Raw genomic sequence first — 16,721 nt, forward strand, 5'->3', positions numbered from 1 at the left:
GTCCCATACAGGGAAATCTGAATCGTTAGCTTCTTTTGAGACATTAGCACATGTGATTATGGCCTGTGATCTTGCAGGACCTCGGGTGCAACTGCTCTTTTGGATGCCACCTGTGTGGCCTCGAAAGGCATTTGTGCAACTTTGGGGATGTGGTTTAAGTTTTTAAAAAGTAACAACAACAACAAAAGCAATCCTATTCATGGCAGAAAAACCCTACTTACATCAGAAAGAATTAAAACATTTATTGGGCATAAATATATTACATATACACTACAGATACAGTTAGGTATTACATATAGCATAGTATTTGCAAAATCTATACATTAAAATTGATATGGCAGTTTTAATACAATGTGTATGAAATAGTCTAAAATTTACAATACAGGAAAACATGATTATTTTTTTTTTCTCCTAGAGTTGAAAACCTTGGAATGTATGTCCAACAGTGAGGTAAAACATTTTGTCTTTCAATTTAAAGAACTGTGCAAGGATAACATTCAAACACATTCAATTAGGGCACTTTTCAATTTTGACAGGAATACTGATTTACCGTAGCCAACAAAACACAGTTAGAAAATGCCAACAATTTCAAGTTGATAAGAACAAGGCAGATAATATGAAAAAAATCTTTTAAAAAAGTTTTCTCTTTCAACAGTTTCTTTGAGGACAAAGGGCAGTTTGCATTACATGACTGGAATTTCTTGTGCCAGGGAGGAATCTGACATACAGAGCATCGGGAATCGGCCACTCACTCATTCCTACCTATTGCAAAAGGGCAAGAGAAATAAGGTCGATAGAACACTTTATTTTATTGTTCGTGTGTAAGGGCAATACAATATAGTTATATATTGATGTCACAAATACGTATTTGTGATAGAAAACAGAGCCAGATGGGAGTAATAATTTTTTGACTGACGGGGTTATAATGGACACCAAATCATGAAGAACAATAAAATAAAGTGCTGCCAGCTGGTATTTCACCCACTTCAGCTTTCTGGTGGTTCAACAGGATGACAATCTCAAAAAAGATAAAGTACTCGTAGCAGTCTTGGCCTTAAGTATTCTTTCATTTAAAACATTTCAACCAATTCAGAGAATTTCTTGATAGCAGCAGTTCTGAAGTGTTTCCAAGAAGGGACCTCCCCCCCACCTGGCAAACAGGGTTTTTGTACACCTTAACTCTTCATTTCATGCAGGTGTTTTGGGGGGAGAAGGTGTGTTTTAAGCAATGGTCTCCAGAAACGCAGATGCCACGGTAGAGTGGGTCATAATACATACTTAAGCAGAGGGCTGAGTTTTGGAAGGCCAGAACTTTGGCAAAAATATATTTACCTTGATGCCATCACTTTGCAAGGCTAATTAAACTAATTATTACAGTCAATAACAAAATACAAAACTCTCTAGTACTTACTACATCAATATAGGCACACAGAGTAATTCATTGATCTCAGCACTTTCTTTCAAGAGATGATTATGGTTTTTTGGGTACATGTAAACGTTTCAATCACTGATAATGGATTTTTTTTTTTTTTTTGGCATTTAATGCACTAGATGCTCTTCTCTTTAAAAACACAAGAAAATGTCAGAAGATTGATAATAATACTACAGATGTTGCCAAGGAACAGAACTGACCTAAAAATTACAAAAGTATAAAACACAAAATAACATGCTACAAGGGGAAATTAGTACATAAGTACATTTAAAAAATTTTACAATAAATAAAGATTGCACTGTAATTGGCATTTAAAGTACTGTATGCAGAATATAGTATAAATAAACCAAAAACAAAATAATGTTGGTTTCCCCATGACTTTGGTATGGGAATATTATAAGCTAGTACAGGATACTGCATCTTAAGACAACACAGACCAAGCACAAAATCGCTATGATCAAGAAAAACCAAGTAGCAAAAATATACAAAAACAGAAGCAGGGGGATACACTGTGTCTGTTGCACCCTTTTGGAATATATTTGCACCTCCAACTCTTAAATGTCCCTGAGGTACGCGAACATTATGGACTTCATATAAATAATCCAATGACTTTGGGTTAAACTTGATTATCTCATGACTCAGAATAAACATGCAAGAGTAACACTTTGCACTCCAATAGCACCTGTTGATCAAGGATCTCAAAGCACTTACAAACATTAGAATCCCCATTTCATTTTATTTCATTTTATTTTTAATGCACGGGAAACTGAGGCACAGAGAGGTAAAGTGACGTGTTCAGGTCACGCAGCAAGTTAGTGACAGATCCAGGGAGAGAATCTAGGCTCCTTCACCCCCAAACACCCTGTGCTCACCACCAAATATCATTCCCTCTCCACACATGGCCAGGTCAAACCCACAAAAATAGGAACTACAAATTTAGATGACTCTCGTTTGGGTTTTACCAGTTTTCATCTGCTGTTAGATTAATATGATGTGCATTGAATCAAGGTATTGAAATTCGATCACTTCATTGATACCTCAAAGAACAGCCTAAAGGCAAATCTTTCCAAAACAACAAGCTGTAAGAAGACTGCTCACAATTAGTATGAATCATGGACAATGGGCAGAGGCACTAAACAGTCACCAGTTCTCGCCATATAACTCTGGTCAAACATAACAGAATATAATAACTCTAGTGATTAGATTAGAAGTAGTTCTACACAAAGACAAACAAGTTAAAGCAGCTTTTAAAACAGCTGAACAAGGAAACAACTAACTATTGCACAATGCCCTCTTAAAATTACTGCTATGAATCGATGGGGTAAAAATCTACAATGCTCCATAATTTATAGGTGCATTTTGGTTACTTGATTTCTTAGACAGGCAGCTCATAGTGTTAAAATCAGAAGAAATACAGATTATTAAAACATTTTAGATTAAAGTACACATTTTGATTCAAATGAGCTAAACACAGTTAAACAACTGAGTGACAAAATGGTTGTTTAGGGCAGCCTTATCTGAGCGAACACATCTTCTGTACGTTGTTGTTGCCGTTGTAGTTGTGTGCTAATACTCTGACAACACTGGAATCCTAGACCTGTAACTACACACACTGTGATTCATGTTCACAGATATCGATGATCAAGACAAAAGAAGTGACTGGTGAATATAAATTACTAAACTGTAACATGGAAGGAAAAAAAACAAACAACCAAAGGCTTGCAAAAGACATCAGTGAAAACAGAATAAAGGTAAATCTGAAGATAAAAGAAAACATATGAAAGCTAGCTTTTGGTATCTGGTTTGCTTTTCTTTAAAAAAAAAAAAAAATCCAGTTTAGTCTCTTCCTAGTTTTGCATTTCAAAAAGGTGCACCAAAACACTGATATTTTTTTTTCCTAGCTAAATCTGTAAAACAAGAGAAGTATATAAATCAAAGAACAGAAGGGCTTAAAAAGGGGAGTATCTGAATAAATGTGTGTATTAAAATGTGTAGCATTAATTAAATTCATACCTCTAGTTTTGTTGGGTTTGTTTACTTCATTAAGAAGTACTGTAATATAAAGGCAAACAAAATGGACAAAGTTGCAAAGCCAACCACAATGAGGGCTGCAAACTGTTCGTCAGTAGGCATCATGCTCTTCATTCTGGGATCATCTATGCTCCCCGTGTCCCCTGTGAGCATGACCTCGCTTCGCTGTAATACAAAAGCCGCAGAGGGGCTGAAAGCTCCGCTTAGCTCCTGAGAGGTGTCTACACAGCGACGGCACACGCACACGCGGAACCTGTAGTCTGTGTTGGTCTGGAGGCCTGAGATCTGGAATGTTGCTTCTTCTCCCTTGTATACCTTCCAGGGAAAACGAAAAAGTCCTGGTCAGTTAATCTGTAACACTGTGGTCTTCTAAAGGAATAATCCTGTAACGCTGGGGGCCTTGTGGACCTGGCTTTACGCCATAAAAACAAAAATGATGTAGACGGGTTATTTCTCCCAATCGGTATTTCATCCAACAGCAACAAAGGAAGGTGTTCTAACCCACTCTGAATAAGCATAATACAAAATTCAGCGACTAGAATTGCAGCTGACCTAAGTAATACATACACAACTGACTAAATTTTAATAAGCATTTAGGCTGTAAATTAGAAGATGACTTAATTCTTACAAAGAGCCCCAGATCTTGGTCCACAGAACAAATTAACATTTGCTGAAAGGAAACAATTAAAAAGTTGCAGAAACAATACAATGCAAAGTGTCAGTTGGATGATTTTTTGACAGTTGCATGCACCATATAACACTACCTCATTAAGATATCCTACTTCCACCTTCAAGAAGTACATCCTATTCTGGGGCCCCTGGGTGGCTCAGTCAGTTAAGCATCTGACTGTTGATCCCGGCTCAGGGCATGATCTCATGGTTCATGAGTTCGAGCCCCAAATAGGACTCTGCACTGATGGGGTGGAGCCTGCATGGGATTGTTTCTCCTTCTCTTTCAAATAAATAAAAAGATGTACACGCTATTCTGACTTGTTTCTGTAATTAGTTTGGCCTGCTCTAGAAGTTCGTATAAATGGCATCCCACTTCATGCCCGCTCTTGAGCCTACAAGCTTCATCCAGGTTACGGATTCAGTAGTGTTCCATCACCTGTCTAGACCTCAATGTATCCATTCTCTTTATGATGGACATTTGCATTTTTTTCCCAGTTTGGAGCTTTTATATAATAAGGCTGCTATGAGTATCTGTGTACAAATCTTTGAGGACTTAAGTTTTTATTTTTCTGGAGTAAATACTTAGGAGAAGAAGTGCTGGGTCACAGGAACATCTACATTTCACTTCATGAGATATAGTTTTCCCAAGTGATTACATCACTTTGTACCTTCTGCCAGCAAAGTAGGAGAGTTCTGGTTGTACCCCATCCTCATCAACATTTGTTATTATTGGTCATTTATATTTTAGCCATTCTGATGGGTGATAATGCTATCTCATTTGCATTTGTCTGATGCCCAACGATGTTTCCTATATTTTCATCTGCTTATTGGTCATTCATATACCTTCTTTTGTGAAGAGTATGTTCAAGTCTTTTTGCCTATTTTTAATTTACTTACTTTTAGTTATTTGTAGGAGCTCTTCTTTTAAAAAATTTTTTTTAAATGTTTATTTATTTTTGAAAGAGAGACACAGAGTGTGAGCAGGGGAGGGGCAGAGAGAGAGAGGGAGATACAGAATCTGAAGCAGGCTCTAGGCTCTGAGCTGTTAGCACAGAGCCTGATGCGGCGTTCGAACCCATGAACCGTGAGATCATGACCTGAGCTGAAGTCGGACGCTTAACTGACTGAGCCACCCAGGTGCCCCTGTAGGAGCTATTTTTATCATCTGGATATAAATCCTTGGCCAGATACATCTTACAAATATTTTCTCCTAGTTTTGTGGGAGGTATGTGCCTAATTGTTTTCTTGAAAAAAATTTTTTTCTACACACTCCAATTTATCACAAATTAACATTTAAGTAATTCAGTGGTCCATCTGGTCATACAGACAGTAAACACAAGACAATCTGTTTTTTTCCATTAAGGACCTGGGAAATTTTCTTCCCCTTTGTTAACTCTAATACAATCACCACGAGGCTTACCATTACAGGGACCTGAAAACTACCAGTCTACTTAGAGAACTCTTTGAGGAAGGGAGATCTCACAAGGCTCTTTTATCAAAGTGATAGCCTCAGACTTAAAGAAAATGATGATCACATTAAAATTACATAAAAATTCATGGCTTACATTACAATCAATGAATTGAGATAGGAAAAAAAGTACCTGGAACTCAAGCAAATCAGCAAGAGATTTGGCTGATGAGTTGCTAAACAAGAAAGTAAAATTAACTGAATCTTTCCTGTATGAATGGCACTGAGGATTGATAAAGCACTTACAATATGCCTGGTACATAGCACTGCACAGGAAAAGGAAGCTATTACACCATTTAGAACTTAAAAACAACTCCAAATATATTATTAAAACACAGCAATTAAAAGTGATAATTATAAGCATTTTCAACCTAGCTCCAGGCTAACTTAGTAAAGCTGTCGTTTTTGCCCATTAAAACAAATCCCCTAGAAAATAAAAAGTATTTCCAATGTTCTCAACGTTGTCTGAAACACTTGTCAGCTACAGAGTTAGTGGGGATCTACAAATGTTGAGTGTTTTTAAAAAAATTTTTAAATGTTTATTTTTGAGAAAGAGAGAGAGAGAGAGAGAGAGAGAGAGAGAGAGAGACTATGAGTGGGGAGGGCAGAGAGAGAGAGGGGGCACAGAATCCGAAGCAGGCTCCAGGTTCTGAGCTGTCAGCACAGAGCCTGGTGTGGGGCTTGAACTCACATGCTGTGAGATCATGACCTGAGCTGAAACTTGGAAGCTCAACCAACTGAGCCACCCAGGCGCCTCCAAATGTTGAGTGTTTTTTTTTTTTTTTTTTTTAATTTTTTTTTCAACGTTTTTTATTTATTTTTGGGACAGAGAGAGACAGAGCATGAACGGGGGAGGGGCAGAGAGAGAGGGAGACACAGAATCGGAAACAGGCTCCGAGCCATCAGCCCAGAGCCTGACGCGGGGCTCGAACTCACGGACCGCGAGATCATGACCTGGCTGAAGTCGGACGCTTAACCGACTGCGCCACCCAGGCGCCCCAAATGTTGAGTGTTTTTAAAGTCTGGTGTATCAACTTCTACCAATTACCAAGAAATAGGACATACCATCAGTGAACACAAGTATACTGGCCATGCATTTAGTGTTGGGCAAACAAAGACAGTGAAAGGATCTCAGAGTTTAGAAAAGGGAACCAACTACCAATGTTCGCTTGATATTTAGCCTTTACAAAATTTTTGGGCGGGGGGCATCTGGGTGGCTCAGTCAGTTGGTTAAGCGTCTGACTTTGGCTCAGGTCACAATCTCACAGTTTGAGAGTTTGAGCCCCACATCAGGCTCTGTGCCGACAGCTCAGAGCCTGGAGCCTGCTTCGGATTCTGTGTCTCCCTCTCTCTCTCTCTGCCCCTCAGCAGCTTGTACTCTGTCTCTCTCTCTCTCAAAAATAAACAGACATTAAAAAAAATTTTTTTTTAAAAGATCATAACCTGAGCTGAAGTCAGACGCTTAACCGACTGAGTTACTAAGGCGCCCCAGATATTTAGCCTTTTTCTTAAGATTTTTCCTCCCTCGTTTTCAAACTTTACAATGTCTTATTTATTATACTTTTGTCTAGGGACCAAGTGCCAGAAAACCAATTTTGTTTGTTTTTTACTATCCAGATTCATCATTGCTTTTGCTAGGCCTTTTGTAAGATTTTAAGCATATTCTGAGGCAGCTGGGTGGCTCCGTTGGTTAAGCGTCTGACTTTGGCTCAGGTCAAGATCTTGCGGCTTGTGAGTTTGAGTCCCACGTCGGGCTCTGTGCTGACAGCTCAGAGCCTGGAGTCTGCTTCGGATTCTGTGTCTCCCTCTCTCTGCCCCTTCCCCAGCTCACCGTCTGTCTCTCTCTCTCAAAAATAAATTAACATTAAAAACAAACAAACAACAAAAAAAGATTTTAAGCATGTTCCCCTTGGTGAGTTACCTTATTTCTTTAAAGACTGTAGCAAGAGCATTAGCAACCAGAGTCATAGACAGAACTGGGTTGGAGCAGCCAAGTATGAAAGGGCTGTAAGAAGAGCGCCCCTGTCTGGTACTAAGAGACCACTGACGGAGAGGTCTCTCACTGCTCCAGTGATGATTTGGTTAAATGATGGTTTAAGGGGAGCTTGTTGCCATGGTGACTGCCCCAACCCACACACTGCCAGCTATTCAGGAGTTCCAACTACACCCTGATGGAACTGTCTATGAATTATTTCCCAACATGTGCGTGGTCTCAAGGAAACAAATGGTGTACATGTTTTTTCATTAAAGAAATCTTTTAACTGTAATGTTCTTTACTTTCTTAATTGAGATTTAATCTCCTAAGTCTAAATGCTCAAGTTGGTATTTTCTGAGAAAAGCCTTTTATTGGAAACTATGGAGACCATTCCTGGAGGGAATGATTTACAACCCACGGGACCAGTTTGATAAAGAAGGTCCTTCCACACTTGCCACACAGCTCTGGTTTTTTATCTGCAACGTCCCAGTAAACAAGCCATTCTGATTCTGTGGTGAGAAGTTAGCACTGGGATGTTTACTGAATTGGAGAGAAGCTGTCCTACAGATTAGCTGTAAGATTTCCTGCTAGATCTGTTTTATTGAAGAGGCCGCTCCTCCTGAAGTATTTGTTGGCACTTACCACACACAGGTCGAAAGACTGTAGCTGTTGGAGCTCTTCTCCTCCGTGCAACCCTGGGGAACTGGGAGGCAAGTGGGCCTTCCCTTCTCAAGCACAGGGACGGACTGGAACCAGGATCCCAGGTCTAAATGCTCGCTCCGTTACTTTCTAGGTTTGTGAACTTAGGCAACCGAACAGCTTTGAGCCTTAATTTCCTCACTTTTAACATGGGGATAGTAACAGTACCTAACCTAACTCTAAGGGGGGCTGAGGGTTAAAGAGAAACTGTATGTGAAGAATGCTTTGTGAGAACACGCTGCGGAAGGTAAGCCAACTTTATCCAGTTTAATCCTCCTGCTTAGAGATAAAGCAAGCGAGGATCTTCAGAAAGGCTGTTCATTTCTTAAGGATTCCTTGCAAAGATGAGATCCCACTCCTAAGTCAAATACCTCTGCTCACCACTGGAACCGCCCCAGCTCTGCCTGTGCCATTCCCTCTGGTAGAGATGCCACCACCTGCCCTCTGCTTTACTCCTCATCTAATGACTACAGTCTGCCATGAGGTCCAGCTCTCATGGCCTGACTCGGTCTTCCCAGACAGCCCCACTCTCTGTCTGGTGTTTCCATTAAACCCCTCCCAGATCACCCCATCCTGGTTCCTGCTGCCTCTGGAGGAAAACACTGCCTTTCCTTTATGCTGTATGGACAGCAATTCCCCCACTCAGTCTGTGCCAAGCAAAGGCTTGGGCAGCATTTCTGTGCTGTGGCCTCTTAATTTCTGCCTTCAAACAATGACCTCGTTGAAGGAAACCAGTTAATAACCTATCCCCACAGATGTTTTTGAGACTTTTGGAAACTGGATATAAATGTTCACTTCTATTTATTTAAATGAATTCTATGGCTTCCAGAATTTGCACAGCTAGAGCTTTGGAAGAAAGCTGGCCCAAAAGTAGATTTCATTTCTTAGGAACCCAATTCATGGAATCCTGAACAGAGACTTCATATATTCATTTTGATGGCTCTTCTCAACTCTAACTTTCTGGAATGAAGATCTCTGAAAATGTTTTTAGAAAGCAAAGGAATGCTACTTTTCTCATACCATTTGGCAAAAAGCTTTAGTGAAGGAAAAATGAATGTCTAATCGAAGGGAACTTCCTTAATGACGAATCCAATTAAAACTTAGGCCTTAATTTGTAAATGTTTTTCTTTTAGCCATTCTTGGTGTTTTAATTGGAACAGCTCCCCCCTTTTCAAGCATTGCCAACTCAAAAATCTTTTAAAAAATATGGTAAACATATTGAGTGTGGGACTGTGTTCTATTATCCACAGCAACCAGCACCAAGGATAGCCTCAACTAAGTTGATGCTCAGTGAATGTTCTCTAATTAGAACTTTCAAATACTCAAGAGCAGATATTCTTACACCACACTGTTTGAAAAGAGGGGAGAATTAGCAGAAACAAGGAAACATTAAGTATTAGACACACCAACCACATAGGCAACAGAAAAGAATTTTCAGTACAGGTGCAGCCATCATTGTAAAAAATGGAATCATTAACAGTAAGTTGTTTTTAGTGCATTAATAGAAACTATAGTTTCTAATATATTTTAGAAATAGTCAACGATGCTTATTAGGCCTTTTGGATTCTTATTTTATATTTTATTTTTAAGTAGGCTCCACACCCAACATGGGGTTTGAACTCCCAGCCCCGAGATCAAGAGTTGCATACTCTAACCGACTGAGCCAGCCAGGTGCCCTGACTTTTGGATTCTTAGCTGAGGAAAAATTAAAACAATTCCAACACCCCATTTCCTGAGGACTCCGGTTCCTGAGGCTGGATATAACTGATTTGTTTTTGTATAAACAGTCACAGCCAGGGGATCACAAAACCACAAGTTCGTCCTATCTGTCACACAGCTGTGCCTCCACTGAAGTGACTTTTCCTGGGACTGCACAGCTCTCTGCATCAGGATGGCAGGCCTCGTGCCCCTTTATTTTCATTCATTTTGACAGGGGCACCATTATGGGCTTTTCCTCCTTCCTGAACCCAATTTAAAAGGCATAGCTCCATTTAAGATTGTCTTTATTGAAGTAACCAATCATAATACCTCAATAAGTATAGAAGCAATATTATTTTTATCAAGACTATTTCTGTTCTTGGTTTGATGTACAATAGATCTTAAAGTAATTTTGACCTTTATTCCAAACAGGAGGACCGAAAGTAATATTCAGATAACTGAAATGAACAATCTGTGCCCGTTAATTCAGAACAACATGCTCTGCAGTTGGATTCCTTGATCCCAGAGAGTCTCTGGGGGAGGATCCCTGGAGGTCTGCACCTGGGCCAATGCTTGGGTCTCTTTACTAATACTGCCCCTCTCAAGAACTGCAAAGGGAGGCAGAGCTGCACAGCAGTGTCACTTACGTAGAGCGTTCTCATTACTGAAGGGCCTGAAGCTCACAGTGGCCCCCAGTTAGAGGTTTAGAGTCCCTACTTTTATAACAAAGTGGCCGAGGCTCAGTGAATTAATTCTACTATCACACGACTGTGGGATACCCTCCAGCTCAAGAGGGAACCCACCGACCTGCAAGCCTCCTTTGTAGAGGGTGCAGTGCTGGGCAGGCGTCGTTGTCCCTGAGCTGAAGAGGACAGGTAAGGGTACTGTTGCTGAACTGCCTCTTGGGGGTCTGCTGTTCTCACCCCAATGGGCGTCTAAGCTCTGAGAGCACTGCCCACGCTCTTCTGTTCTATGTCGGCTCTCTCACGGTACAAAGTACCTAACAGTTTCTCAATAAACCAGGGTCCTAAACCTGGACTTCGCCGAACAGAATAAAAACTTGTCTCGTGAATTTTTAAGTGGATGTGTGAGCATTTTTCTGATGGCCTTCATCAGATACTTAAAGGAAGCTGTAAACCTAAAAAAGTTAATCCGTAAAATAAATGATGGCTTTTAAATGTCCCCATGTTGATCTATTATTTTGCTTTGGATTTGATCCTTTATTCAGGCAAAAATAAAGAGCTGTGTTAGGGAACTGAATTGAAAGCCATTAAAAAATATGTAGGCTCTAAGACTTTCAAATGGTTGCCTTAAGAGCAGCTCTTTCCTCATAGTACCTGATGTGATGCCATGAAGAACCAATGTTAAGTCCCAATACTACATTCTAAAACATGATATAAAATGAAAATTTGTTCAGAGATGCCACCAAATTAAATGTAAAGGTCCACAAATTTTGAGATGCTTTAAAGGTTTACTTAATGCAACAAATCTGAGCACCAAGAATATTAATGATTTGTCACAAATTTTTCCCTAACATGTAACAATGTGTTACAGTTTGGTACTCTTTGCTCCTCTTCATGGAATATTTTTTTAGGGGCTCCTGGGTGGCTCAGTGGGTTAAGCATCCAACTCTTAATTTCGGCTCAGGTCATGATCTCATGGTTTGTGAGTTCAAGCCCCAAGTCTGGCTTTGCATCACGCTGACAGTACAGAGCCTGCTTGGGATTCTCTCTCTCTCCTTCTCTTTCTGCCCCATCCCTGTATGCTCTCTTTCTCAAAATAAATAAATAAACTTAAAAATTTTTCGTGTAAAAATTATATAAAATTTGGTAAAAATTTTTCATACTTCTGGGGTATGAATAGGAATCATCTTGCTTTACATTCTTATACAGGTATCAAACTATGTTATATCTTGTGCAAAAAAAATATCAGTCACCTGCATATACATATAATTTTCATTCCTTTCCAGAATACTCTATAATTAATACTGTCTGACAAGAAGTTTTAAGCTTCTTTGAAAAAACTTGTGCTTGGCATGTTTATTAATGGCAGGAAAGCCAAATCAATCTACGTATGCGTTCTAATATAGAGTAAAAATTTAGGTGAGGATTTACTCCTTTAAGAGACCATTTGTAATTACAACCAACTGCTCACCTCCTATCTTGGTGGCTGAACAAAAGAAAGCTAATAAGCCAGAACCAAGGCAAAGTTAAAATCAATGTTTCAAGTGAAACATCAGAAAAAGCCTTGGTGTTTGCCATATTTGCCTGTATAAGATAAGCCTGGGAAGCAGAAAGACACTCTTCCTGTTACAGGTGATTTTTTTCACCTAAGTTACAAACTTTCTAAATCCACCCCATGCTGAAGCTTACTCTTACTACTACCCTGAGTATAAATAACACCGTTCCTTTGAAACTGCCTCTTTCACGCAGGCAAGAAAACATTTACTGAGTGCCTAACTATGTGCCAGTACTGAGAAATAACAAGGAGTAACACAAGCCCATACATTCATAGGTCCTGTCTGGTTAGTGCTGGGATTGAGGAATCCAGAATGCTCCCTAAAAGCACGGAGCTCTGCCGTGGTGTATGCTCGGCGAGAATGACCTCCCCTTTTCTTTTGCTTTGCTTCTATGTATTCAAAGCCTGTTATCTCCGGAGCACAATTATTTTAACCATTACTCTGCACCCATAATATAAATAGGTTTCATTTCCTATTTCATGTCCAGAAAAACTGAATGAAGTACTCAAAACATCATGTTTAAGTTAATGCTTATTGAACAGGAAGAAGCAAAAAAAAAAAAAAAAAAAAAAAAAAAAAAAAAAAAAAAAAAAAAACAAACCCAAAAAACAGCAGTACAAATTGTCCCTGTCCCTGACTCAACCGTGGCTTTTAATGCACCACGACCCACCTTAATCATTTCTTGGTAAATGTAGTAAACACATGGTTATGTGAAGAATGCTAATCCCTATCTACTGAGCCTGCCCTAAAGTACGATGTTTTCATATATTTTCAACAAGAAACTCGCTTATAACTACAATAAGAAATGTATTCTGAGTTCTACACATGTGACTGCATATCCTATTAGGATTTATAAATCCATGGGTCTAAATATATAACATTAAACAAAGAGCAGATTTAAAAACAATGTTTTTTTAATTTTACATATGTATGTAGGCTTCATGACCAGTGCAGAGCCCAATGAGTGTGCTGAGTGGAACACACAGCCATGAGATCACGACCAGAGCGGAGATCAAGAGTTGGTCACTTAACTGAATGAGCCACCCCTGTTAAAGATTTTATTTTTAAATAATCTCTACACCCCACGTGGGGCTCGAACTCACGACCCTGAAATCGAATTGCATGCTCTTCCAACTGAGTCAGCCAGGAACCCCAAACAAATACCAGATTAGAAACAGCCACATTGCTGATAAACTCTAAATTACTGAATTGATTTACCCATGTTTTAGCAATGCTTGCGATGTATTGATCTTGATCAAATAATGCTGCCTTCTCAATGTAAAACAGCAATCCCTCTTTTAAGCAGCAGAACATTTTTCTAAGAACAGGTGCAAAAGCATGGTACGGGAAATACAATGTTTTTAAAATAACAAGGACAAACATGCAATGAAGGTACTGTTGGGAAACAAATCATTCTTAAGTGTTAAATGATACACTGTGAAATTCGCTATCATTTCATCTTTCACTGCTATGGAACAGGACAGTGCTGCTGGAGTTAAGATGACTGCAGTTAAGAGGGAAAAGCCCTCTGCCGTCTATCTGAGCTGAGACCCTGCAACCAATCCTATCTATCTGGTGAGCTCAAACAAACACAGAAAATTATTTAGTCTGAAATGGGATATGCTGTAAAGAATGAGATTGGAAAGTGAAATGATACAACAGTGTTTTCCTCTCTGTTTTCTAGTGTTTTGCTCTTAAAGAGGAATAATGGAAACCTTAATTATATCATCCACTGAGGTTAATCCATACTTATTAGCAAATGTCATAGTTTTTTGCAAAATGGGGTTCATCCTTTTATCTGATTCTTCATATTAACAAAGTACATGAAGTGCACCAAAATTTTCTCTGGTCATCTTATACACTTGCAAGTATTCTTCATTATTGTAGAAGGAATATTAGCCAGTAATTTAGCAAAAGCTCTGAATCAAATTACTTTCTACCTGCTTTGTGTATCTGGAGCCTCAAGACATGAACAGAGGGGTCTTACAATTAGGCCAATGTTTTAGAAGACGGGTGACATTTATCTTCAAGTTTCTAAGTTTGATATACACGCATGCCTGCATTAAAAGCTCTGGGAAGGAATGGGCTTCACCTCTCCTCAGAGTAATGGGATCATATCCTGATTTCACAAAAACAATTATTAAGTTCCTGGAAACATTACGGAAACCGATGGAGTATCTGAATCATCTACGGATGATCTGAATCATCAGTATCTGCTGGTGGTATCAGTACTAGTGACTGATGATGTACAGTTGTGAAAGAACAAAGGATCAAAAAGCATTATGAAAAATAATAAAACCAAATTCTTTATCGGTTATATTCCAATTACATTCTCTCTTGCATGGGTTTATCAGGTGATCTGTATAAGCCTTGCTAACTCAAGTTATGGTTCATGGACCAGCATCACGTGGGAGCTGGAACCCTCCCCCCAGACTAGTGAATCAGAATTTGCATTTTAACAGATTCCTAGGTGATTGCACATTTAAGGGTGACAAACAGTGACCTCGAGTTGCTGAATCACAGGCCTCAAGAGCTGCTAAGTCATGTACTTTATCCTTCTAACTTCTATAAAAAAGGCAGACAGGACACAGTCTTCAGCAGTTAGGTTGAAACTACTCTCCCTCTGTAGTAAAGCCACTGGCACTTGGGTTTTCATTGCATACCGATTTTGACGTTTGTAAACATCACTGCCGATACCAAGTACAAATACAGAATTTAATATTCTTTGTAAGGTCATGCTTGAGAACTGAAAATTTAATGCCTCCACAGACGAAATGGAAACTAGGGCTTATATAAATGGGTATACACTAGGCAGTTTCTATGATTGGCTGTAAGAAAACCCCGGCTCACCAGTCACTGAATGTTTCAAGGCTAGAGGTAGAGGCTTAGACTGAGAAGCTGCACACATGTCATGCACGCCGGTTCTTACCTGTTTGTACTCAGATTCTCTTCCAACCAATACCTGCAGAATGTAGTTGACAGGGTCACCTTTCATTGGTGGTACCGTCTCCCATAAAATTTCACATGAATTTCCTTCCAACTGTGTGACTCGAGGTGCTGAAATACAGATCCACAGATCCAAGCTCAAAATCCAAAATCACAGTAACAGTCAACATTTTGGTAATACTGGAGCGGGAGAGTGCTTAGTGTCCGCTCTGAGAGGGGGGTTTATTGGCCCAACCTCCTACAAGACCTGCGGGGAACCCTTTATAAAGAAAAGATCCTCCATGACTAGCAAGCCATTGATGAAAACTCCTTTGCTTATTATCCTATTAAAAACTGCTCAGCCTCCATTTGCAACTACGTGGATGGGGCTGGAGGGTATTATGCAAAGTGAAATTAGTCAGACAAAGACAAAAATCATATGACTTCACTCATATGAGGACTTTAAGAGACAAAACAGATGAACATAAGGAAGGGAAACAAAAATAATATAAAAACAGGGAGGGGGACAAAACAGAAGAGACTCATAAATATGGAGAACAAACAGAGGGTTACTGGAGGGGATGGGCTAAATGGGAAAGGGGCACTAAGGAATCTACTCCTGAAATCACTGTTGCACTATATGCTAATTTGGATGTAAATTTAAAAAAATAAAAAATAAAACACGTTAAAAAAAAAAAGAAACGGCTTACCCTGGATTGCATTTTTGTTCTTTTTCAAATAGCTATTGAACACGTTGTAGGATTAGGCCCTGAGCTGGGTACTTTGGAGAATTCAAAACATGGACTATAAACCTTGCTTTCTAGGGAATTAAGACCTAGTTGAGGGAAGGGGAGAGCAAGGTTTGAGACAAATACAAAGAGAAATAAAATGTGAGCGAGTTCCAGGGGGAAGGTTTGAGGAGCGGGTGACATGTGAGCTTAAGTCCCAGAGAATGGTCAGCATTGTGAGAAAGCCTGTAAAAGTCAAGTTATCTCATATTTGTATATATTTTTTAGTACATTTTTCACCTACTGGACTCCTAATTCTGGCTTAAAGGAAAATTACATTAGTTTGTGGTAAAGCATGTAAAATGTTACAGAATTTTAAAATATTTTCTCATAGCCTATGCTATCTCTCTACAGCTTAATTCAATATCTGATATTTTTCTACGTTATAACTAGAACACATAACTCCTCTCTGAACCCCCTTATTCTTTAATTTGTAATTACATGAAATTAATTCTTTAGAGGTAGCTGTTTCTATTTGCATCTGTAGAGTACTGTTTCGGAAAAATAAAGGCTTTCTCAAAAATGAGTTGCAATTAATTGGCTAAAACCCTAATTAATTTATGGAAAAAATAAGGTTCTCCAGCTTATTATATTATATATACCTATATATCTATCTATATCTATAGATATAGATATACAGATAGATAGATAGATAGATATATTATATTTGGAGGACCAAATAGTTCTCCAGCTAAGGTAACAATTTCCTGAACCGAAGAGGAAGAGGAAGAAGATCTGACCATGTGGCAGTGTGAGGAGCCTGTCCTTCTGTAGAAAATGTACCATGAAATTCA

The 16,721-nt window shown here is 39.1% G+C and overlaps 1 protein-coding gene across 8 annotated transcripts in view; it reads right to left on the bottom strand.

Moving 5' to 3' along the window:
- Nucleotides 1–222: 222 nt before the first annotated feature.
- Nucleotides 223–16,721, bottom strand: part of FNDC3B (fibronectin type III domain containing 3B) — a 409,006-nt gene continuing 392,507 nt past the window's right edge. For all 8 annotated transcript variants that reach the window (XM_060640759.3, XM_060640755.3, XM_060640756.3 and 5 more), the window contains 2 exons: nucleotides 15,144–15,271; nucleotides 223–3,778 (listed from right to left, as the gene is read on the bottom strand). In XM_060640759.3, coding sequence (XP_060496742.1) covers nucleotides 3,467–3,778; nucleotides 15,144–15,271 — 440 coding nt within the window. In that variant the 3' untranslated portion in view covers nucleotides 223–3,466. The remainder of the gene's footprint in view (nucleotides 3,779–15,143; nucleotides 15,272–16,721) is intronic.

The sequence above is a fragment of the Panthera onca genome, chromosome C2 (assembly GCF_046562875.1).
Source record: "Panthera onca isolate mPanOnc1 chromosome C2, mPanOnc1 haplotype 2, whole genome shotgun sequence".
Lineage (NCBI taxonomy): Eukaryota > Metazoa > Chordata > Mammalia > Carnivora > Felidae > Panthera > Panthera onca.